The sequence below is a fragment of the Neoarius graeffei genome, chromosome 4 (genome assembly GCF_027579695.1).
Source record: "Neoarius graeffei isolate fNeoGra1 chromosome 4, fNeoGra1.pri, whole genome shotgun sequence".
Taxonomy (NCBI): Eukaryota; Metazoa; Chordata; class Actinopteri; order Siluriformes; family Ariidae; genus Neoarius; species Neoarius graeffei.
Genome location: NC_083572.1, coordinates 74432236 through 74457646, shown reverse-complemented (window position 1 = coordinate 74457646; position 25411 = coordinate 74432236). Strand labels below are relative to the sequence as shown.

Here is a 25411-nt window from a genome sequence, read left to right as displayed (position 1 = left end):
TTTCCAAGTGTGCGGTACATATTAATGGTTCAACAGATCTCTCCTTGATGTTACCATCCCAGTGACAGCGATTTATTAAAAAATGCTTATACAAAAAATATTGAGGGTTTTTTTTTTTTTTTTTACTTTTTAAAATTTTTTTAAATTATTATTATTTTTTAAATATCCTATTTATGTTCTTTGCTGTATTTATAGTGGAGTTGCATGCTTGTATTTTCTTGAACGCAGGCCTATTAATATATCACCTATTATTTTGTCCACATTCACTGGATATGAGCAATCGCGTGCTCGGATTGGCTACTCTACGACTAGGATATCAGCTCATATATACCGTGAGTAGAGGAAAAACAAAATGGCAGGACGTGTTGCTGAACCAACCGAGGACAAAATAAAAACTCTACTCAAAAACAAATATAGAATAAAAGTATTTGATTGTAAGAATGTATTATTGCATTTTTCACAAATTGCTACTATCATTTCACCGGTTTGTTTACATTCTAAGTGGAAATGATTTTGTCAGCCATGTTGTACAAAGTTTTTCCTTCTCAAATTTGCAAAAATTAAAAATGCTCCGTTTCTCAAAATCCAGTGAATGTGCATAGAATAAAACAATTATTCCACTCAATCTCGTCGTACATGGCTTATAGCCTACTCAGCGCTACGTGCCTCATCGGCTATCAGCTTATGTACCGTACGACTCGATTTCGTGGAATAACTTGAATATATGCATTAACCCACAAATCAGGTGCATTCCAGCTGAAAAATATGTTTTGGAGGGAATTTATTTTTCTGTAAATACTGTGATCTTGCTTCAAATACTATCATTTCACCATGGACTGCAAAGTAGCACTCGTAATCGCCGCTGTCCTTGCGGGGAGACGAGGCCACTGGTGATCCCTGTGGGCTGTACAGTATTCTCCAGATCTGCCACAAGCATGGTGAATTCTCTGGGAGCTAAAATGCTAGTACAGGTGCTGTAAGTTTAGGAATACATTTCACAGCGAATGAATAGAAGTGGAACACATCTGCCGTCTGATTGGCTGTCGCTCAACTCTGTAGCTGCTGATTTGGATAAAGTTGAACTTTGCTCAGTTTTTTTCTTTTCCCTCCATGTTGTCACTGTAGCCCAGAGACTTGAGGGAATTAATGAGTTAATGAATTCTGGTCACTTTGTTACGTGTTGCTGCTGGTGTGAGTGTATGGAATCAATTTTGTGCCAAAATGTTCATGCAATACTTTTGAAATATCAAACAAAAACGACAAATCAAAATACAAAAAAAAAAAAAGTAAATTTTTTTAGACTGGCAAACAAATTATTCGTGTAATCGTGCAAAATATCAGTCTATTACTCTTCAGAAACCTTTTATTTTTGTTCCGCGTCTTTCTCAGTTTTGTTTGACGTAATTTATTTTGGTTGCGATTCCAGCTTTCTCGTTTGCGCTCCCTGACTTTTTTGCTTGCAGTTTTGGCACAAGCTTCACGTGTGGGCGGGCTGTCCAGGAATGCATTCCCATTGGCTAACTTGTGTTTGACTGACAGCTGCACTCAGCCATTTCCTACTCGGATTCTGGCGGACTGTTTGACGAGTGACCGATCCATTGACGGTAAACAAGGATCGAGTGGACTTCAGTGGCGACTATGATATTGAATTAATTCAACCAAGTGTAAGTGCGGGACAAATGTGTTGTATGTGTTGCAGTAGTGCACATTATGAAGGTGTTTCGTGGCAAGTCAAATGTTAGACTTGGCTCCACTACCCAATATAATAGCTGTCTTGCTAACGTTAAACACACCTGCATAATGTGTCCTACTGCAACACATACAACACATTTGTCCCGCACTTACACTTTGTTGAATTAATTCAATATCATAGTCACCACTGAAGTCCATTCGATCCTTGTTTACCGTCAATGGATCGGTCACTCGTCAAACAGTCTGCCAGAATCCAAGTAGGGAATGGCTGAGCGTAGCTGTCAGTCAAACACAAGTTAGCCAATGAGAATGCATTCCTGGACAGCCCGCCCACACGTGAAATTTGTGCCAAAACTGCAAGCAAAATGTCAGGGAGCGCAAACGAGAAAGCTGGAATCGCAACCAAAATAAATTTACGTCAAAAAAAACTGAGAAAGACGCGGAACAAAAATAAAAGGTTTCTGAAGAGTAATAGACTGATATTTTGCACGATTACACGAATAATTTGTTTGCCAGTCTAAAAAAATTGACTTTTTTTTTGTGTATTTTGATTTGTCGTTTTTGTTTGATATTTCAAAAGTATTGTATGAACATTTTGGCACAAAATTGATTCCATATGAGTGCAGGGTGAGTGTAGCCACCAGCATTATACTCATTGGGTCTGATACGCTCTCTAATGTGTGCCAGCTGAAGAGCCCAGTACTTCAGCTTAAGGCCTACTTGTGGCTCTTACACACATCGTTTCAAGTTTCAAAGTATCTTGTAGAGTGGAAGTGACATTTGCTTATTATTAGAGTTAGTAATTTGCCCAAAAAAACCCAAAACACAACGTTCCTACATTATGTAATGTCTAGACTAAAACACCAGTAGTCATTAGTGATGACGGTCTTCATTACCAAGAACCCAATAATATTAATCCATTGTGATTTGAGATGGTGTGTGTGTCGACCCTGCCACACACTAGTAGAAGGCGATATAGATTGGGCATTTAAAGTGTCAAATGAGAAATTATATGAAATAACCCAATCTGGGCCACTTGAAGATTTCTGTCATGCGCAGTGGCTTAAATACATAGCACACGTATGCAGGATGCCTAATGATGCCATACAAAAGATTGTATTGTGTGACGTACGGAGATCATGGAGTGGAGTAGAAAGACTACTCGGAGTTTCGAAAAGGCAGGCTATCAGGAGTATGATGGACAAGAGAGACTTCAGGCAGCTGCTGGATATTAGATTTCCACCTTCCTCCAGGCAGCTGCACCCCAAGGCTGATCGTGTGCCAAGTGGGAAGCGATGATGATGATGTGTGTGTATTGCCTCTGTGCTTAATGCAAGTCTACAGAGTGACGTGAAAGTTTTTCCTCCACTGTTTTGGACATTTGTATTTTGCTTTTGTGTGTCATCAGGAGTGTTAATGCTGGAAAAGAGAGACAGTCTGGGGAAGATGAAGAGGAGGAAATCCCAGAGTACCTGCGTCTTCATCAGCTCATCGTGGAAGAGATTGGGAAAATCTGCCGAAAAGTCAACCAGGTATAAATGCATTTGTACTTTGGTGCAAATTGAGCTTCCATTTAGGAGCGATGGACCATAGTATGTTTGTACAGTGTATCATTTGTTAATAGGCATCACAATATTGTCCTTGACAACATTAATGTCACAGATAGTGATGGTGTGTGTTGGTGAAAGTTTATGGGTGTTGGCGTTTTTAGGGTTTAATGTATTATTGGTGTGGTGTTGGTGTTTGTTGATGGTAAATTCTAATGTACTGTATATTGGTGCATTATTTGTGTGTTGATGCGGAATAACGATGCGAGTTTGATGGTAAATGTTGAGATAATGGTGGTTCCCCCTTCCCCCCATGGTAAATGGGAATGGTGATAGATGAACGCCAGTGCTTAAAGGAAAAAAGTCTTTCTGTTTAAGAGTACACGATGCATGTCTTTCTCTCCTCCCCCCCCTTTTTTTTTTTTTGTCTTTAATGTTTGTTTTTGCATCTCTCTTATATTTTATTGTTATCTTCCGTCTGGCTGGCTGTCCGGTCATGTTTTCATTTCCGGGTCATATCTTTAAAGCTACTGAAGATATCTTCATGAACCTTTGTATACATGTATCAAGCAACATGTGAACTGGTGCCTTTTGCTATTTTGGATTTTTTTTTTTAAAGTATTTTTCAAATTTTTACATAAATAGATTTTGACTTATAGTTTCTAAGAGCAATGTTCGTTTCCGGAGCATATATCCAAAACTATTCATGATATGGATTTGAAACTTGGTATACATGCTAACAAGGTGATGTAGATGTGCCTTTTCATACTGAGAAATTTAAATTTTTCATGTTTCCATGGAAACAATTTCAGACTTAATCTCTCAGGTTAGTCTTTGGGGTAGGTTTTGTTTTCGGAGCAGAACTTGAAAATTGAGTGTTATGGTCTTGAAAGTTGGTATATGTGTTGATTAAGTAATGTATATGTGCCTTTTGATACTAAGAAGTGTGAGAAATTTTAATTTTTAGCTCACCTGGACCAAAGGTCCGGTGGGTTTATGCCATGGGCTGCTGAGGTCCGTGTAAAGAGGTAGGGTTGGTTTCCTGCAGCAGAACTTGAAAAATGTGACAAATAATATCTTGAAACTTGGTACATAGTTGGTATATAGGGCGGGAGATATAGATGACTCTGCCTTCTTGTTTTAATATTTTTGTTGTACCGTCAAATTTGTCTGCTGGTTGTTTAACCAGCAGACCTGATGGAGCTCAGGACTCAATCTTGAGTGATTTCTCCCTGGCCTTGAATGTGCATGGGTGATGTATGACTTAAAGTGCGTATCACAGGTAAATTCAGGAGCAAGATCAATGTAATTCTCCTATTTTATATTAAACTTTGGTCAAATATCTGTCACACTTTGCATTTTGTGCAATGTTTTTTTACCTTGCGCAATACCAGAAAAATTCAGTTGAAATCAAGCCATTTGAGGTGAATTGGTCCGCCTCTGAAAAAACTTGGCATCTGGATTTCCCGGCAAACATTGATTTTCGTGACGTCGCGTGCGGGACGCCTCCCTCTGAATCCTACGTCAGCGCTGGTTTGTTTATGAGAAAACAACCTGGTGGTTTTCTGCAAATGTCTTCAACGTTATCACGTAATTATTTAAATGGTTAACAGATGTATCGTAGGAGGCTGTAGCAACACCAATCTTGATGGGATTAGTACTCATCATTTCCCACATTGCGCTCAGGTGACAATTCTATATTTCAATGTAAAATCGCGAGCTGCTAAACTTGGTCTACACAGGCTGTGCACTGAAACCGTGCAAGCTCGCGCAGCCTGCTGGCGCTTCCGCACGTGACGTCACGAATCTGGCTCCAGACTCCCTTGGGATTTTTCCAGACGCGTTTTGTTATTTTATTTTTTTCTGCTGTAGACAGATGGCCTTGTGCAAAATTACCCTTCTGGATGAGTGTGTAAAGGGACATACTTTCATATAAAAAAAAAGAAATTGGTCCAGGATATGCACTTTAAGGCCTGCCTGTTACCAGTGCTGCAGGTGTGTGGGCCATTCCAGCATAGGCCTTTAGTAGGACGGTTGTTAGCCACAGCACTGAAATTACATCAGGGCAGATTTTGCTGGATACTCTCAACCAGTCTGTTTGATTATTGTTTTATCATTATTTGTGTTCCCCCCCCCCCCCCCCCAAACTTTCAAGCAACCTTGGGTTTTACAATGAGCTATATTAATTAAACATGCAATTATGACTAAATTTATTATAATGTTTGTCTCAACAGCGTCTCCTGCTTCAAGACCTGCATGACAGTCACGTGTGTAACTCACTCCTGGTGGCTGAAAGTGAGGAAGATATCTGGAAAAATGAGCCTCTGTACAGGCAGAGAATGGCCACCTCAGATGGTAAAGACGATAATTGTTGCGTAACTATGTTGGGGTAAACCACTGAGCTCTGTGTAAAATCTGGAGAGCTCATAGGCTGGTCAGAGTGAAGCCAGCTGGCCGCCATCTTCCCACTCCCATCGCGGAGCGGAACTGTCATTTAGACTACTGGAAGCTACACAAATTTGGACAAGTTATTTATGTAGTTGGTGAGAAAAATTAGAAGAAAAATGCCTGCATGTGCAGCAGTGAACTGCACAAATCATCAGGTCAAAGGTTGCGGATGGACATTTCACCTGTGAATGTATATGAATGAAAGAGAAAGGTACACTGTATAAGAGGAAAAACTGAAATCTCCGTAAAAATAATTTCTAGTAGTAAAAAAGAGCTATTCAAAAAAAATGATCAGAGACCTAACTGGAAAAGGAAGAAAAACCCAATAACATTGGGAGCGCTGTAAAGATATTTAAGGAATGTGGGTAAAGTTGAGAAAATAAGAGGAGGTAATGAGGGGGGGGAAGAGGAAGTCAGGTGAGACTTTACTTGGGGCAAATTTGATCTGATACCACGGTTTAACACACAAGCCAAATACACGCAATGGGAGTGGTAATATGGCGGCCAGATGGCACCACTCGTCTCAACAGCGGGGAATAGGCTATGAGCTCTCCACATTTTATATCGAGCTCAGTGGGGTAAACACACATTCAGTGGAGCCCATTAGCTGTCCTTAAGGCAGGGCTCTGGAGCAGCACAACTGATATTCTTCCATATCCTCAGCAACAAATGATTAGAAATATCACTAAAACCAGCTATTTTTAGGTTCCTTTGTTGGTTTTATGAAATTAAGAAGTACCCAATTTTCAGATCATGTGAAAGATAGCAGTCTCTTTCGTAGCTACTAAACTGGGGCCAGTAAAAACGCTCGTACTGTTTATGATGCATGTTAAATACGTCTGTCTGTCCGTCTGTGTGTAAGTATATATGTTAAATCCAGTGTAGCACTTAAAGGAGACACGCAGAGCCTTTATTTTTTAAAAAAATTCTGAGTGGATAGTATCTCCATTCTTGACTCTTGTATGCTGCATAAATGGGAATAAAAAAATATATATTTTTGAGAGTTAAAATCGACCGCAAAGTTGGCATTCGAGCTGCCCCGCTGAGCTAGCCAGCCGAGTGCGTGACATCACAGCAGGAACCGGTTTTAAGGCCGAGGCCTTTGACAGCTATAGACCAAAGTCATAAAAATTAATTTATGGTGAAAGTAAGAAATACCGTTACTGACTTGCTCAACTAAGACTGATTTGACTTCATTGATTGTGGGTTGTCTCTCATTAAAACAGGATAGGTGTTATAATTTATGCAACATACATGTACATGCACGCATTTTCACTGATAAAACGTAAAAGGCTAATTAAATAATCAGATGAACTGAGGCAATCACATTCTGAAGCAAATTAAATAATCTTATACCGGTAACTTAAACACAATACAAGTTACATGGATTAATCTAAATGCAGGTAAACATTTTTTTGTTTTGTTTGTTTTTTTTAATCCAAATGAGAGTCGGAGCTTACCCGTCTGTGTTCTCGCTTCTTGAAGGCTGATTGTTTTTGAAACAATCTGACTTTGAGTTGTTCGTTCAGTTCTCTGTTCATTCTCTTCTCTTCTTCCACGTAAGGGCGAGATGGCAGCGATATCCAGTTTAGAAATCAGACGGCTGCTCCACTCATTCACTTTTCTTCATACAGAGTACTCCGCCATTACTGCTCAGCTCAGGCAATTACTAAAACCTGGGACGGAACGGGATGTCACCGGTTTTCGCAACAACTGCGGGGAGGTCACTGCCTGAGCGATATGTCCTGTCCCATTCCGTCCCAGGTTTTAGCAACAACCCTCGGCTCACTCTGGGAGAACTGGTGCAACTGAACTCGCTTTCCTTTTCAAAAAAAAAATAAATAAAATAAATACTTTTCTTGTAGTTTTCTTTTTCTTTAGTTGTTGATACTGCACCCTCTTTCAATACGGGCTTATAGCCAACGCGGCTTAACAGATCAGAGGTTTCGTACGAGTCTTCAGTAAAATGTGCAGAGCAGAGGAGAGACCACTTTGTAGGTGCCCAATGTGCCCGTGAACTTCTCACAAAACGCGTCCAAATCTTTGCAGTTTGAACATTCTTGGGCCATGAATGCAGCGTAAATCCACCTTCTGTCCTGTTGTTGCACCGGCCAAAAACACATCTGCGTGGCACGGCGATAAATTAGCTCAGAATGGAGGATCGGAGTTGCAGTCAGCTCTGTGTTTTAGCGGAAATGGCGATGAGACCGATAGACTTCCTGCTGTGACGTTACGGACGTCAAGGTCATTCACTCAGACCGCTACCTATATAAATCACTTTAATCGTAAAAATTGCTATCTTGGATTTATTGTTGACGCTGAAAACTATTCCTGTGCCATTCTTGAGGTCTCAAGGCATTTATAAACGAAAGTGAGGCCATGGCTCTGCGTATATGCTTTAACATTGCTGCTGTACTGCTCTGCCGATAACATAGTGTAATTATTTACAATCTACTTGATTTCCCAGGAGCTCGAATATCCTTGATAGTAGGTTTAACAGCACGCCGCTGCGTCGATGAACCTCCCATACGTTTGTATGGGAGAACAGCATGTTTCCGTTTGGCCTTTCAAGACATTTTAAAAGTGTTTACATAAAACTAGCGTCGATTCAAAAATAAATTACATTTACCGAATATATTGTTAATTTTGTGCGGCGTTGTGATGAGCTTTTACTGTAAGCGTTTTTAAAATGTTGTGTAATGCAATACACCAAACTCATGGGTGCCGCCATCTTTGGGGTTTTTAGTGATAATTCGTCGTGTGTGCGCGTGTTTCCAGCTCGCTCACCGTTGGTTCAGTCAGCTTGAAACTCATGAGTCCCACCTAGTGTTCGTATATCTCATGATGTCTTGATTTTCCAATAAAATTGGCTGAACGTTTTGCTGTCTAGTGCCCGTGAAAGATCGGCTCACCGAGGAAAACTTTGTGTCCTTCCTACAGGGATCCCAGACGTCCGCTATTTAGCGGAATTCCGCTATTTTCTAGCGAGAGTGGTTTTTTTTTTTTTAAATCTCTTGTTTTTCCATTAAAAATATGTTTAAGTAAAATGACCAGCAGAATACGTTCTGATTTGGTTTGCTTGTTTAGCGATGTTTTCGTCGGCTTCGTTTGTTCTCGTTGACATTCGGGAACACTCGGAAGTTAAATTGACGTAAATACCGCGAGCAGTGTTGCCAGATTGTGCAGTTCTCTGCCCAGTTGGGGGGTTTCAAGTGCATTTTGGCGGGTTTTGAACATATTTTGGGCTGGAAAACGTCAGGAGTATCTGGCAACACTGACCGCGAGACTGTACGCGATAGAACAAGAAAACAACATGGCTGCGCCCATTTGCTAGAAAACATGTTTTAACTCCGTTCGTGCTTTTGTTTCTAATGCGTTGAACTTAATTCAGAGCACTGCAGGAACATCAGAAAAGCAGAAGGAAAGATCAGAGAAACAAAAGCAGAGAAAACTGGAGGAAAGGCAGAATGCACCCCAGAAAAGAGCATTAAATTCCTTTGCAGTGAAACCTTTCAGAAAGAGAGGTTTAAATCAAATATCTCCAGTATTTGCTGTACATATGTATATATCTAATATTACTGAATCATTGATTTCTGCTCATATTCATGATTTTTGAAAAATGTGGCTTATATGAGACTAGTTTTGACATTAACTTGAAACAAAAAAAATAAACAAATGAGATGAACTATGGATACTATTGTTATAACAAAATCAGTGGAATATTTAGGCAAGTATATTCTTCAAAGCTACATTTTCGTCTAATTTTTATAAATTTTTTTTTGCCACTTATGTCATTGATTACAAAATATGGCATCAAATAGATACACATTATGGTTAAATTCTGTTGCTTTTCTATGTTAAATCTATGTAAAAAATGTGTTCTATAGCGTCTTTAAATGTTAAAATCTCAACAGCTTCAGGCAGCCCCCTTGACCCCTGCTGATAGTCTCTCATCTCATCTCATTATCTCTAGCCGCTTTATCCTGTTCTACAGGGTCGCAGGCAAGCTGGAGCCTATCCCAGCTGACTACGGGCGAAAGGCGGGGTACACCCTGGACAAGTCGTCAGGTCATCACAGGGCTGACACATAGACACAGACAACCATTCACACTCACATTCACACCTACGGTCAATTTAGAGTCACCAGTTAACCTAACCTGCATGTCTTTGGACTGTGGGGGAAACCGGAGCACCCGGAGGAAACCCACGCGGACACGGGGAGAACATGAAAACTCCACACAGAAAGGCCCTCGCCGGCCCCGGGGCTCGAACCCGGACCTTCTTGCTGTGAGGCGACAGCGCAAACCACTAGCCTACACCACCGTGCCGCCCGGTGATAGTTTCTTACATTCCTCTATTTTTTTTCAATTACTGCTGGGATCCCTGTTCCTAAAAGTCAATGATTTTCCTAATATTTTGTTAATAGATCATAAGCCATTCCGCTTCAGGGTCATAATGCAGCGCAGGAATTATTTTCTTTGTTACTCCTAGTATTTTACATTTCTCACTCTTCTGTTGGTCACCATTCCTTATTTTGCATCGCAAGGCATTTCAGAGTAGAACAGGTCTCCCTGGCTCATTCAACAATCGAGGGTCAAACTCACCCTGCATATTCTGGGGATCTCAAAATTTATCAGGTAATAAATAACCTACGCGGTGTAGTGGTTAGCGCTGTCGCCTCACAGCAAGAAGGTCCGGGTTCGAGCCCCGTGGCCGGCGACGGCCTTTCTGTGCGGAGTTTGCATGTTCTCCCCGTGTCCGCGTGGGTTTCCTCCGGGTGCTCCGGTTTCCCCCACAGTCCAAAGACATGCAGGTTAGGTTAACTGGTGGCTCTAAATTGACCGTAGGTGTGAATGTGAGTGTGAATGGTTGTCTGTGTCTATGTGTCAGCCCTGTGATGACCTGGCGACTTGTCCAGGGTGTACCCCGCCTTTCGCCCGTAGTCAGCTGGGATAGGCTCCAGCTCGCCTGCGACCCTGTAGAACAGGATAAAGCGGCTAGAGATAATGAGATGAGACATTACACAACACTATGACAGCTACTTTAAAAAATGGCCCGTCATCGCTATTGATAGTGGCCTTACTGTCAAACGCTCCAACTATCTGGTAGGTAGAGTTACAAACACACACACACACAGATGTTTCATGGTGCACATTTCATGGTTTTGTGCAAAAGAAGCCCCTTTTTCCTCCCTTGTTGTGTTTTTGTGGCTGCTGTTAGGTCTGAATTAGCACTCTCATTTCCTAACCGCGCAGATCGTTCCGCCCCAGTGTGTGCAAATGAATTGAATCCAGAGAGTAATTGTGCTGTGAAACTTCAGTGGCTCTCCAAGGCAGCGTCAGGCACGAGTACTGATAGTGACACACTATTATAGCCTTATTATACTGAAGACACTACAGCAGTCTCTCTCTCTCTCTCTCTCTCTCTGTCTCTCATTTTCATTCTGTTTCATTATCCTTCTTCCTCTGCTTCTCCCCGTTTCACTGTCCTTTCTTTTTTTTCTGTCTTCCTTTTCCCCCCTACCTCTCTCCCTCCATCTGTTACAGACTATAACGCGGATGAAAGCTACCAGCCGAGAGATTACTTGGCTGCCACTATGCACTTCATGCCGGGTCACTTTGCGTGCGATGTAGTTTGGAGCACCATCATCCAAATCCACCCGCGACTAAAGATGGGGCCCAACATGGGAGTGGCACGAGGTGACTGGCGCGCACACACACACACACACACACACACACACACACACACACACACACACACACACTGATCATGTGCCATATAAACCCTATAGGGATTGACTGTCTCAACCTCACATTATTATTACTTTTTGTGGTGTTTTTTTTAATTTTCTCCTTCATTTATTTTAAATCAAACTGAATCAAATCATCCAGACTGGCCCAGCATTCGCCAGCAAGTACTGGATCAGTGTGTGTGAGATTGTAGGGAAGATTCTAGAATGGTGAATGTTGGTGTTTCATAATGTTTGTTGGTGAATGTTTGTGCTTAGTGGTGAATGTGTGTGTCTCATAGTGTTTGACTTTTTAAATATTGGTATCTGAAGGCACGTGTTGGTGAAAATTTTAGTGCGTGTTGGAGAATATATGTTTTTGATGGTTAATTTTACTTGCTGGGCGGCACGGTGGTGTAGTGGTTAGCGCTGTTGCCTCACAGCAAGAAGGTCCTGGGTTCGAGCCCCGGGGCCGGCGAGGGCCTTTCTGTGTGGAGTTTGCATGTTCTCCCCGTGTCCGCGTGGGTTTCCTCCGGGTGCTCCGGTTTCCCCCACAGTCCAAAGACATGCAGGTTAGGTTAACTGGTGACTCTAAATTGACTGAGAGTGTGAATGGTTGTCTGTGTCTATGTGTCAGCCCTGTGATGACCTGGCGACTTGTCCAGGGTGTACCCCGCCTCTCGCCCGTAGTCAGCTGGGATAGGCTCCAGCTTGCCTGCGACCCTGTAGAAGGATAAAGCGGCTAGAGATGATGAGATGAATTTTACTTGCTAGTGTTTGACGGTAAATGTTGGTGTGTGTTAGAGAATGTTTGAATGTTGTTTTCTATGGGAAAAGTTTTTGACTTGAAATAGAGTATATGGGGCAATAAAATTAGTCTCCATCAGAGCCGGTTCAGACCTCCATGGGGCCCTAGGCAAAATTCTGCTAAGGGGCCCTCTTAACTGAACCCCAAAATATTCAACAGTCGCACCTGACACCCAGTGCTTCCACTCATCCCCCCTTTAAAGGTCCCATGGCATGGTGGTTTGTTGATGCTTTAAACGGGCTCGTGGAGGTTTCCGGATGTTATATCCGCAGCCTTTCTTGAAATGAACCCTCGGCACGTAGATATAGCCTCCTGGGAGAAAGCCCCATTTCAGCCCTTTTCCCAGTGCGTCGTTTTGCTAATGAGAAGCAGGAGGCGGGGAAGGGTGGAGGGTGGGGGCGGGTCTTATCATTAATATTCATGACATGTAAACGTGTTACCTCTGATTGGCTAACAGCACTGTGACGCTACCTCCAGTGGGTCAGAACAAGCGGATGTGGGTGTCTTACTATGGCGAGAGAGAAGGAACAAACCGCGAAGGGAAAAATACTGCTCGCTGATGTCATTAAGGCGTGACGTGAGGAAATAAAATAAATTCAACAAATGTTTGGGTTTTTACTGAACAAACAAACAAATAAAATGAACGAGTGACTTAAAAAAAAGAATGTGGGTGTCTTTGTAAAAACTGTTTTGATTGGCTATTATAACAGAGCATGCTGCATGCTTTTTGGTTTTGTAGCGCAGAGTGCCTGGCTAACTGCAGGAAGCGGTTAGCTGCACAGCTAATGTAGCCATTGCAAGGCTAACGTGGCACCGATTTTAAAACACGGCAAAACGACTTAACGGTTATACACTTACTTGTTCGCTGTTTGTGGCTGATGCGGCAGAGATGTTTGGTACGGACCCAGGCTTCAGTGACAGTTGATGTGCAAAACCTGCCCTGTACTGTCCCAAGTTGTGGAAACATTCATCAGGAAAATGCTTCCGACAAACATACACCGTCTTAGGTAGACTCGACGGCGTATTATTGAAGTAAATAAAATTAAGCCACTGCGTCTTCAGGGGCTCTCCCGTCGGCAGTAAAAACAGACTCTTTTCTGTGTTGTCACATCCATGTACAGCGCAATTTCCATGTTTCGCTCGCTTAGGTGATGCCATGTTGTTGTGTCCTCTATGGTCTCCTCACTACAACTGGGCGGGGCAATCCATACAGTGGGTGGGAATCCAGAGGGGGGGCGTGGGGATCATCTCCCTTGCTGACGTAGTAAAGGGAAGAGTTTATCAACGCGCCGTTTTGACGCGCCATTCTCAAATGTTGGGCATAGTTTGGTTTACACATTATGAAATTTCTAGGCACTGGGGTGACTTAAGAAGGTCAGAGGAACTCATTTTAACGTTAAAAAACCTCAGAAAGTGAAAATTTCATGCCATGGGACCTTTAAACATATTGCACTCATGTCGCCACCTGTTGGTCTGACTGGCTGGACTCTGTGCTGCTTGTTAGAAACTTAAGCATCGCACCTGGAAAATATAGATAAGGCTATTATTTAAAATGTAGGCGATTTTAGATTATTATTTAGCCTATTTAGCACCATTGTCATATTTCACGAGTTTTATTCACTAATATATCTGCATCTATATTTGCCTGTGGGCTATCCAAGCAAACAAAATTCAATCTTAGTAAATATTTATCCATTACTTTCCATTTTGTATAAGTGCAGTTGTAACTACACTCAGAACGATTGATATAACACTTAAATTCTAGAAGCCAGCAAGACGCACACGGAGACCGTCCGGGGTTCACCCAGAGCTCACCGTCCTGTTATGTAGGTCAAACACCGATGAGCCCCGTCCCTCTCTCTCTCCCACCCGGAGAGGAGAGTTACCTGACTGCTGTTCCCGCTGTTCATTTTCATGCAGTTTCTTTTTCCTTTTTTCACTCCCCGAGGGATAACTCCGCTTCATCTTGCTAGGTTGATGCACATGCACTGGGAATCTGACGTGCGCGAGCAGCACGACGGACGGTCACGTCGTCACTCCCCCCCCCCCCCCCCCCCCCCCCCCCCCCCCCCCACGGGGCCTCTGTGAGTTTGCGGGGCCCTACGCAACGTGTGTAGTGTGCGTATTGGGTGAACCGGTACTGGTCTCCATACAGTATGTGTTAAGCCTATTGATCCAAGCTCCTTGGTTAACAGTTAAAATCCACAGCTACCCACCTTATCCAGAATGTAATATTTAAATAAATAAACAATATAGAATACTAAATCGAGTTAGAAGTGAGACATTGGTCTCTACCAAAGATAGGGCAATGTTGTAGCGGAGCTCCATACTTAAGAGAATACGGTCATGCATCGATCTGATTTTTGATGGCTTTTGCGACCGTACGACGTCTGTACATACGGATGTGTACCACCACAGGAAACCTCATCATAAGTGCAAGGCAACATATCTCAGAAACACTCGACCACCGGACAATGAAATTTGTATCTTTATTTACATAAGATAGATGGGTTTTTATCCAGCGCTTATTTTTAATTTGCTTTTTAAAAAATAACGTGGGATTATTTACTAACACATTTTACGGAAAATAGTCACAACAGTTTTATTAGTCCACTAGCTTGTTGGACAGTTGACAGTTGTCACCACACAACTGTTGGACATGAAGATTGCAGCTCCGATCCTCGGAGCTCGTGTGTTGCATTCGGACGAGGAGTTTGTTTTCCAGTAGTTTTTTTTTTTTTTCAAAATCCCCGCTGGCTGAAAGGCCCGAAGAGGGATTATGTCGTGGCGATGTCCATCCGTCCCGGGAAGGGTACTCGCCTTCTGAAATCAACTCCTCTCACAATTTTCGGAGGAATTTCACAAAACTTGACAGGATTCTTTGTTATATGTCGGTAATACGCATATTGCAATTTTGTTCAATTCACTCGCGTTTTACCAGAGTTATGGCCGAGTTGCCAGCAAGGGATATTATGCACTCAGAGCACTCGTGTTTCTTTTTTCCTGAAGGTTTTTATCTTACTGTTTTTTTTTTTTTGGTGTGTCCCCCCCCCCTAGCAGGTAATGCATCTTTGTATTGTACACTTTTTTTTTTTTTTTTTTTTAAATTAATAATTTTTTTTTTTTAAACCTGAATTACCTAAAATTTTTACCTGACATACCCAAACTTTTTTTTTTTGGTCTCGTGTAAATATCATTATTGTATAGTTAAACAATAATTATGAACCTCTTTTCTTAGTGTTAGATAATCTGAAACTACTGTGGATCGATATGAGTTAGTTCTTATGTCTGATAATGTAATATTCGTTCGTAACTATATAGTAATGATGTAAAGTGAAAGCGCTGGTTCACTACTGTCCATCAGGCACCCAGCAGAGTCACACCATAATAAATGTCATAGTGTTGTTTCTGGTGCCTGGCACACGGTGTCAAAGAAAGGAATAAATATGTATTTGTAACTGTCAAGTCAAGTCAACTTTATTGTCAAATATGCTATACAGTACATGCTCGACATACAGCACAGATGAAATTTCAGTCCTCTCTGACCCACGGTGCAAACAGGCAATGCAATAAATAAAAATAGAATAATTGAAAAAAAAAACAATATAAACACTCTAGATAGGAGCTAGACATAGACTAAACACTCGGACAATATAAATAGTGTAAACACTAGATAACTACACACAGACTAAACACTCAGACAATGTAAACAGTATAAATGCTCTAGATATGAACTAGACGTAGACTAAACACTCATTTTTTTATATATATATATATATATATATATATATATATATATATATATATATATTTATTAGTGCTGTCAAAAATGTCGCGTTATTAACGCATTAACTTGACTCAATTTTAACGGCGATAATTTTTTTATCGCGAGATTAACGCTCTGTGACATGATGCCACGCCCCGCACAGCCAGAGTCCTCTGCCCTCCCCCGAAGAGCCACGGTGCTCGGCTTAAGTTTCGTTTTCCCATCGGCGGCTCCAGCCCTACTTTGCAGTGGCTGTGACAAGACGTGTTATGCTCTGCAATAAAAAAAAAAAAAAAAACATTGGTACAACCAGTGTTCGAACTATGCCGATATTTTCGGGGGGGTCCCTTATTTTCCCTTGGGGGGGGGGTGCTTGCGCTTGTCTCAGAGCGCGGATCTCCATCGTGCGCTCACTTCGGATATGCAAATGCTTCCTGTTACACACGATTGCTATGTCAATAAACATCATTTTGCCAATATTTTAGAGACCCCCCCAACATTTCCCAAATCATGTTTTCAAGGGATCTCATGTCTGTTTCAGGGGATCTCGGATCCCCCGAGTACCCCCGTAGTTCGAACGGTGAGCAAGCCCATTCACTTTTTTATGCTGATTAAGAGAATTACAGTGGTTTTTCATGTGACAAAAATGTGCGATTAAATTGCGATTAATCGCGTGTTAACTATGACAGTCGCGACATTAATCGCGATTAAATATTTTAATCGCTTGACAGCACTAATATATATATATATATATATATATATATATATATATATATATATACACACACACACACACACACACACACACACACACACACACACATAAATTGGTTCAAATAACCAAACAATCAAGGGCACTTGAGGTATAGCAGGTAAACATGAAATAAGCAGTATAAATAAACTAGCAGCTGTTAAGGTGAGGTAGTGCAAATGAGCGAGGTAAAGTGAGATGTGCGGTCCCTGAGTTCAGTGTGTTAATGAACTATGAGATTGTATGTATGTGTGTGTTGGGGGGGGGAAACTGTGAGGATGACATGTGATGTGTATCTCATTATTGGTATCACTGTCGCAAGACAATGCAGCAATTTATTGATGTGAAATACACGACACGACGCAATTTGATGGTTCGTACGCTAGAGTATTATTCTTCTATTCAGGTCAATTTTGTGCCGTTACAAATGTTTTGCTCATACGCTCATCAGGAGCTCTGCTTTTAGGCAGTGACTAAATAGCTGTATTGTATATTGCAATAACATGGTGCAGATTATCTCATCTCATCATCTGTAGCCGCTTTATCCTGTTCTACAGGGTCGCGGGCAAGCTGGAGCCTATCCCAGCTGACTACGGGCGAAAGGCGGGGTACACCCTGGACAAGTCGCCAGGTCATCACAGGGCTGACACATAGACACAGACAACCATTCACACTCTCAGTCAATTTAGAGTCACCAGTTAACCTAACCTGCATGTCTTTGGACTGTGGGGGAAACCGGAGCACCCGGAGGAAACCCACGCGGACACGGGGAGAACATGCAAACTCCACACAGAAAGGCCCTCGCCGGCCCCGGGGCTCGAACCCAGGACCTTCTTGCTGTGAGGCGACAGCGCTAACCACTACACCACCGTGCCGCCCGGTGCAGATTATGTATTGAGGTTTTTTTTTTTTTAAATAAATGTAGAGCAATCGTTTGTGGCATTTTATTTTTAATAATTTGCAATATTGTTAAATTCTGATTGAGGCTCTTAAACTCTTCCTGCTTTGTTCTCTATCAGCAATCCAGGCTCTGCGTTCAGTGTTGAGTGCCTTCTGTGTGGTCAACCGCAAGAACATGTTTGTGTATCAGGAACGCACCACCAAATCTGTCTTCTACCTCAGGTCAGCGTGGTGGTCTGTTGACCTCCATTAAATCAGGCTTCTACCTTCTCATCACTTATTCATGCTGGCTCCTGCTCCTTCTGATATGTAACTTTTTTTTGAAACCCTTAATGTGTTGTAATATTTTTTTCTCTTTCAACTGGTTTGATTCCTCTCTTCTCTTGTCAGACTTTCAGAAACCTCTCAGACAGGAGCATACAGCGATGTGGATATGAATCTCAGTGTTTCTCGATCCTTGGCTTTGGCTCGCAGTCAGGAGCCGCTGGGTTCTGAAGATCTCACGGTACCGTTCACAGACGCTGCTCAGGTTTTCCAATGATATGATGGATTTCTTTAAAGCCACAAATGAAAGTTGAAGGCATAAGTGATCGCCTTATGTATTTGTTTCATTTGGATATTGGCAGGCAATTTTATAACCCTGTCTTAACCAGGTTTCTGCAAAGCAGTTGGACTTAATATTGCTTCTGTAAGTAAAATAAATCATGCGCGTCATCAAGCAGGTTTGTTCCTGACCATCTGGTTGCATTTTGTACTCCAGTATTGCATTCCAATCCAATGGATTTCAATCCAGTCACTCCCAACGATGCAGCTCCACCTCAACATCTAGAAGATTTGGACTAGTATAATATGCTAATGCGATATGAATTTTAAAAATTGCAATTAGAAATATTAAAATTCCAAGTGCCTCGTAATGTCGAAAGCTCAGTAAGATCAGAGCTGAGTATGGGCACGAGCAGGTGTGTTGAGAGTGTGAAACTTTCAGTCTCACTCCAGAATGAGTGAAGGGATGATTTTCTGTACTACTTCTTTCGGCTGCTCCCGTTAGGGGTCGCCACAGTGGATCTGTTCTGCATATTTGATTTGGCATAGGTTTTACGCCAGATGCCCTTCGTGACGCAACCCTCCCCAATCTATCCAGGCTTGGGACTGGCACCAAGTATGCACTGGCTTGTGCAATCTGAGTGGCTGGGGATTTTACCTCACCTGCATGTCTTTGAACTGTAGGAGGAAACCCACACAGACACATTTCATGCAAATTCCACACAGAAATATAGATGAAAGTCTTCCGGATTTACCCCGAAATCTGGATATTTGACAAAACTCTTGAAAATCTCTGGTTTCCCGAATGGAGAAATTTATTTTTCGGATTTTTCACGTTCCTAGACGTGGCGTAATACTTCGCATCGTCCTTGCCTGGGCGCAGTCCTTAAATAGCCCGAACATAGTTCATTGATTTAAAGACAGGTGTTCTTTGTTAACGGTGCGCATGCTGGAGCTCGTTAGGTGCGCGCGCCCAAGGCGCGCCTTCAGGTGCACGAGCTAAGGCTTCAGGTGAGGTGCACGAGCTAAGGCTTCAGGTGCACGAGCTAAGGCTTCAGGTGCACGAGCTAAGGCTTCAGGTGCACGAGCTAAGGCTTCAGGTGCACGAGCTAAGGCTTCAGGTGAGGTGCACGAGCTAAGGCTTCAGGTGAGGTGCACGAGCTAAGGCTTCAGGTGAGGTGCACGAGCTAAGGCTTCAGGTGAGGTGCACGAGCTAAGGCTTCAGGTGAGGTGCACGAGCTAAGGCTTCAGGTGAGGTGCACGAGCTAAGGCTTCAGGTGCACGAGCTAAGGCTTCAGGTGCACGAGCTAAGGCTTCAGGTGCACGAGCTAAGGCTTCAGGTGCACGAGCTAAGGCTTCAGGTGCACGAGCTAAGGCTTCAGGTGCACGAGCTAAGGCTTCAGGTGAGGTGCACGAGCTAAGGCTTCAGGTGAGGTGCACGAGCTAAGGCTTCAGGTGCACGAGCTAAGGCGCGCGGGACTGACACCGTTCTGCACAAGCGCAACACAATCGCACTAGAAAGCCTGGTCAAGCTGCCAGTGTAGCTGCAGTCTTTTTAGTTGCGAATTACAAGTATTTCCTCTTGTGTTAATAATTCGCCATGTCAAAACAAGCAAAACTTTCCTCCTTCTTTCGACGTGAAGAGAGGTCAGCAATTTATTATATATTTTTTTTCAATCAAAGTTGCATTTTGTGGCTTCGAAGCGAAGTTTTAGTGCCGTTTCTAGAACACAGCATCAAGAAAACGTGGAAGAAACAGCAATAATGGAAGAGCCGGTTTCTAAGCTGCCTAAATTTAGCAATGGTAATTTATTTTTTGTTACATAATGCACTCAGGCTGCCAGTCAGTGTGTGACACACACACACCCCTGAAAAATCCTAGCTACGCTCCTGATTTACATGAGAAATGTGGTATTCATTGGTGTGTTTAAATTTACAGACAATACGAACTAATGCAAACAATTGGCTTCAACTCGCATAAATCTGAATTGGAAATGTTTAGTTCACTTTAGCTTCTGCAAACGCACAACTCTACTAAAAGATTGATAAACGAGGCTCAACGTCCCCAACATTGAAACCTGAAAGCTTTAGAAGCTCTAACAGACCTTTACTTTTTTAACAGTACTGGTTTGGGATTTTGCCGAGTTTACCTTCAACTGTCTGATTTTTTTCAAAGTAATGAACTGTGTAGCAGGAAAATCACCGCGTTTTCTAAATGCACTCCTGAAAATTCCTCATTAACTAGGGGAATTAAATTTGATGTTTTTGACATGTTAATCATTAATGTACATGAAAGAAAAAGGCTTAAAAGTTATCACTTGTTTTAGTGAAGATAAGTACTAACGTGCACGAGAATGCAGGGTTTTGCGTGTTATGTTATTAAAATTTTTCGGGGGACGAAAAGGTGCCCCCCCCCCCCCCCCCCCCCCCAATCTTAGTTTGACTTTTAAAAGTTCAGGATTTTTTTTCTTTGCTCCACTTTCATCTCTAAGAAAGGCCCCCATCGACCATGCGGTTCGAACCCGGAACTTTCTTGCTGTGAGGCGACAGTGTTCTTGATGTTTGAGGTCAGAGATGTGACTGGATGATAAAATGGCATATACATATTGTTGTGGTTGTTCAGTGGGTAAGACACTGGGCTGATTTGGCAGGTTATGAGTTCAAATCTCAAGCTGCCACTGTTTGGCTCTTGATCAAAGCCATTAATCCAAAAGCTGCTCAATGGTGTCTTGTCTCAACTGTAAGTCATCAGCCATTTGAGTAAAATGGAGAAGAAAAAAAAAAGTGGACACGTTTCCAACTACATCATCTTTTTTACACGTCTTTTCTCATGAAGTGCATCCGGAACCAGATCTTGTTTCAGATTTTGTTGATGTATTTTTAAATTAAGAGCTTACCTGCATTTCCCTGTTTTTGCCTGATCAACTAATTCCCCTATCCCTCTGACACAAATTCTGTCAAATTATTGATTCTAAGTGCAAGATACTCTCTCTTTGTATTTTTTTTTAGGGTTTTTAATATCGCAATATGCTCAGATTATTTATTGATTGATTGATTGATTGATAGATAGATAATCTACACTTGATGCAGCTAGACTACCAGTGCATGTTGTCTGATTTAATCAGTGACCCAACCCTGTCTAAAACATCCTGTAATAGGAACTATTTGACTGTGAAGTTTGTTCGTTAATTAATGTAATTTGTGTTAACGGAGTCTGCAAAAGTAGGATAAAACACACAACCACTAAATGTGGCACATGAAGGTGCTACTATGCAACAGTGTATAATAAAATTGTTGTTCTGCTGTGCTACAGACAAATTAATTATGATCTCAAATCTTTATTTATTTGACAGAATACATTTCTGTACGGGTGGCACGGTGGTGTAGTGGTTAGCGCTGTCGCCTCACAGCAAGAAGGTCCTGGGTTCGAGCCCCGTGGCCGGCGAGGGCCTTTCTGTGCGGAGTTTGCATGTTCTCCCTGTGTCCGCGTGGGTTTCCTCCGGGTGCTCCGGTTTCCCCCACAGTCCAAAGACATGCAGGTTAGGTTAACTGGTGACTCTAAATTGACCGTAGGTGTGAATGTGAGTGTGAATGGTTGTCTGTGTCTATGTGTCAGCCCTGTGGTGACCTGGCGACTTGTCCAGGGTGTACCCCGCCTTTCGCCCGTAGTCAGCTGGGATAGGCTCCAGCTTGCCTGCGACCCTGTAGAACAGGATAAAGCGGCTAGAGATAATGAATGAATGGATGGAATTTCTGTATTACAGGGTTTAAAAAAAACAAAAAGACAAATTCAGCATTACGCATTATTGGATGATTTCTGTCAGTCTTTTACGTTAGCAATTCCATGTATCCCTGGTTTACCCGTTTCACTGAACATGCTTTCATGTGTGGTGTGTTTTTAGACTTCCTTTATATATATATATATATATATATATATATATATACACACACACACACACACACTAAGTATCAGGAAACTGCAACCTGCAGAGTTCATTATGGCTCTGGTTGCAAACAGAGTCACTGCTGGGTGATTTATTTACACTGCTGTGTATAAAACAGGAACGCATCTTTCGGTGTAGGAGCTTGATGAGCTGCTCAGAGTCAGAGTCTCCTCCTTAAAGAGGAATGAACTGCAGAGCACGCTACAGTGAAGAACTCGCACTTCATAAACTGAAAATTAGGCTACAAGGTCGTAAGAGAGAGAGATGAATTTGTGTGTGTACATTGTGTGTGTTAGAGATATTTCTTGTTTCCAGGGCTCCCGGTCATCTCTGGAGGGCTCAAGGCCAGTTGGACAGGTGGACAAACACATTCTGCTGTTAGTGCATGGCGTGGAACGTGCAGGTGAGAGACTGTGTGTGTGTGTGACTGTGTTCTGTAATCTTCACTGCAACACACATCTTTACACTCTCTTACAAATAAGCCAGTGTTTAAGTATACAAGTAAGCTAAAACCTTACTAGAAAGGAGTTCGGATGAGAGTTAGTAATTCTATGAAAACGAGTTTCGTTTTTATTCAGTATGGGTTTAGTTTTCACTTATCCCCCTCCCAAAAAAAAAAAAAAACCTTTAAATTTGATGAAGTTCGACACATTGGGACAGTGGCAGAGATGTGAAGGAAGTGTATTCATGTTTTGCTTTATGTACTGATGATGCTTGCGAGTTTGATGCAGACTCAATGCCTGCAGTACCGCTCACATCCTGCTAGGGAACGCTGTTGCTCTTTAAATGGCTTTTTAACTCTGAAAGCCATGATGTCACCACTTTTCTGTTTGTCTACTCACTCTATCGCTCATCTATCCCATCTGTTTTATTCTCTCGCTTTAATATAATCCTGTTACGATTTGATTGGTGTGACGACTGTATGTAGCATGATATTGACCAAGCTTTGGGAATACAGTGTGGTTAAAAAAAAATAGCTATAATATATACAAATAATAGTGAGAACAGTGATGATGGTAATAGCAAGATGACCATCACTGTATTACAAATAACAGTGATGACTAACAATATCAGCAGTTAAAAAGAGGGATGGGGCGGTAGGACTGAGAGGTGGGATTTAGGACTGTTGTAGGAGGTGCAGGGGTTATGGGAGGGGTTTCGGTCCCCACCGTGCCTCAGCAGGTGACATGCTTATTAGTGTTTTCACCTATCAAAACCTTGGGGATTATTGGTATACCTTTATCTCATCTCATCTCATTATCTGTAGCCGCTTTATCCTGTTCTACAGGGTCGCAGGCAAGCTGGAGCCTATCCCAGCTGACTACGGGCGAAAGGCGGGGTACACCCTGGACAAGTCGCCAGGTCATCACAGGGCTGACACACAGACAACCATTCACACTCACATTCACACCTACGGTCAATTTAGAGTCACCAGTTAACCTAACCTGCATGTCTTTGGACTGTGGGGGAAACCGGAGCACCCGGAGGAAACCCACGCGGACATGGGGAGAACATGCAAACTCCACACAGAAAGGCCCTCGCCGGCCACGGGGCTCGAACCCGGACCTTCTTGCTGTGAGGCGACAGCGCTAACCACTACACCACCGTGCCGCCTATACCTTTATTTCTAATAGAAAATCGAAAACTATTGTCAAGTTTATTTGTATAGCGCTTTTAACAGTAACCATTGTCGCAAAGCAGCTTTACAGAATTTTAGTGACTTAAAGCATGAGCTAATTTTATCCCTTATCTATCCCCAATGAGCAAGCCTATGGCGACGGTGGCAAGGAAAAACTCCCTCAGACGACATGAGGGGAGAACCTCGAGAGGAGCCAGACTCAAAAGGGAACCCATCCTCATTTGGGTGATAACAGATAGCATGATTATAACATTAACAGTTTTAACATGAAGTCAGTTTCGTTGATGTTATAAACTCTTCACTGATGGAAACTTGAGTGCAAAACTGTTCATGACAACTGCAGTCCTAAAGTTAGCAAGTCAACCGTAGTCCTCAGCCATAAAAGCATTACTGTAAGAGTCCAGAGCGTCCTCCAAGTGGGACTTTCGACTGTCCATATGGGGCCGTCCTCCACAGGAGCGATGCGATGAGACTCCAACCAGACACAGGGCACCAGGATGGATCAGGCAGGTCCGAGGAGCAGAAGAGGTCAGCACCTCGATCCCAGGATTAACATGTAACTCAGAAGGACAGACGGGGTGGAGAGAGAAAACGCAGGTTGTTAGGTATGCCCAATGTCACCTGAATAAGTAGGAACAGTATACATATTGCGCTGAGTGCAAGCAGGGACTCCGGCAAAACTGTGACAGCATAACTAAAAGGGGAGAGCCAGAAGGTCACACAAGCATGAGGGAGCCCTGAGACATAAAGCAGCAGCCACTACACCATCAACAAACTCAAATGAGGAAGTATTTTCCATCCACATAATCAAGATCACACCGGATCTGACTGATTAAATGGATTTGGTGGAATTTGTTTCACACATTCCTGCATCTGGTCTCTGTGAGATTCTCTGAGTGCTGGAATTACATCCTTGACACAAACGGCCAACAGTTCCTTCATGTCTATAGACCCTTTTCAGTCACATGACCTTCGTAAACGCGACCACCATTTTGGACATGTAGCAGACTTCGGCTCGAATTGGTTTGAATGCGAGGAAGGCGACAAACGGAGAACATACAAGAAAAAGGAGCGAGATGCAGAAAACACCTTCGCTATCCAGCGACGTAGGGCATTTACAGGGCGAGCAGAGGGAGAAATAACAGTAACGACACGTGAGCAACGCCGTACAGAAATAACGGTTTATGGCACAGACCCTTTCGGTTCTCGCTCGTCTAGCTGCTACAATGACTGCTTAGACTGCAACAATAATACCTAACACACATTTAAGTATCCGTCGTAAAGACGTGAAACTCGTCGAGTGACGAGTGTGTTCATTGATGAGCTAACACGATCTAAAAGTAGACATACCATCACACTGCCCTGGCGCTGTGTACAGTTTACCTTCTACGGTTTGTGCACTCACTATTTGCCATTACTTTCTCCAACCGTTGTTACAGATTACAGGGAACGGCCTGGATTTAAGAGACAAATACATGTTCCTCTTATTTTGAACACTTATTTGTAGGCAGTGCTTAATTTGTAAAGTGGGAGGTCCCGGAGCGCAGAGGATGAGCGGCTCCGGTGCGGAAAAAAAGGGGGCGGGGCGCGGTGCTTCTGGGCATGTTTTGTAATAACACTGCAAATTAAGTTCATCTGCAGATAT

General features: G+C 42.6%; 1 protein-coding gene across 13 annotated transcripts in view; it reads left to right on the top strand.

The window, feature by feature from the left end:
• szt2 (SZT2 subunit of KICSTOR complex) overlaps window positions 1-25411 on the top strand; it is a 290455-nt gene that overhangs the window by 114453 nt on the left and 150591 nt on the right. For all 13 annotated transcript variants that reach the window (XM_060919698.1, XM_060919695.1, XM_060919703.1 and 10 more), the window contains 6 exons: window positions 3101-3224; window positions 5474-5594; window positions 11234-11386; window positions 17760-17862; window positions 18031-18145; window positions 22443-22530. In XM_060919698.1, coding sequence (XP_060775681.1) covers window positions 3101-3224; window positions 5474-5594; window positions 11234-11386; window positions 17760-17862; window positions 18031-18145; window positions 22443-22530 — 704 coding nt within the window. The remainder of the gene's footprint in view (window positions 1-3100; window positions 3225-5473; window positions 5595-11233; window positions 11387-17759; window positions 17863-18030; window positions 18146-22442; window positions 22531-25411) is intronic.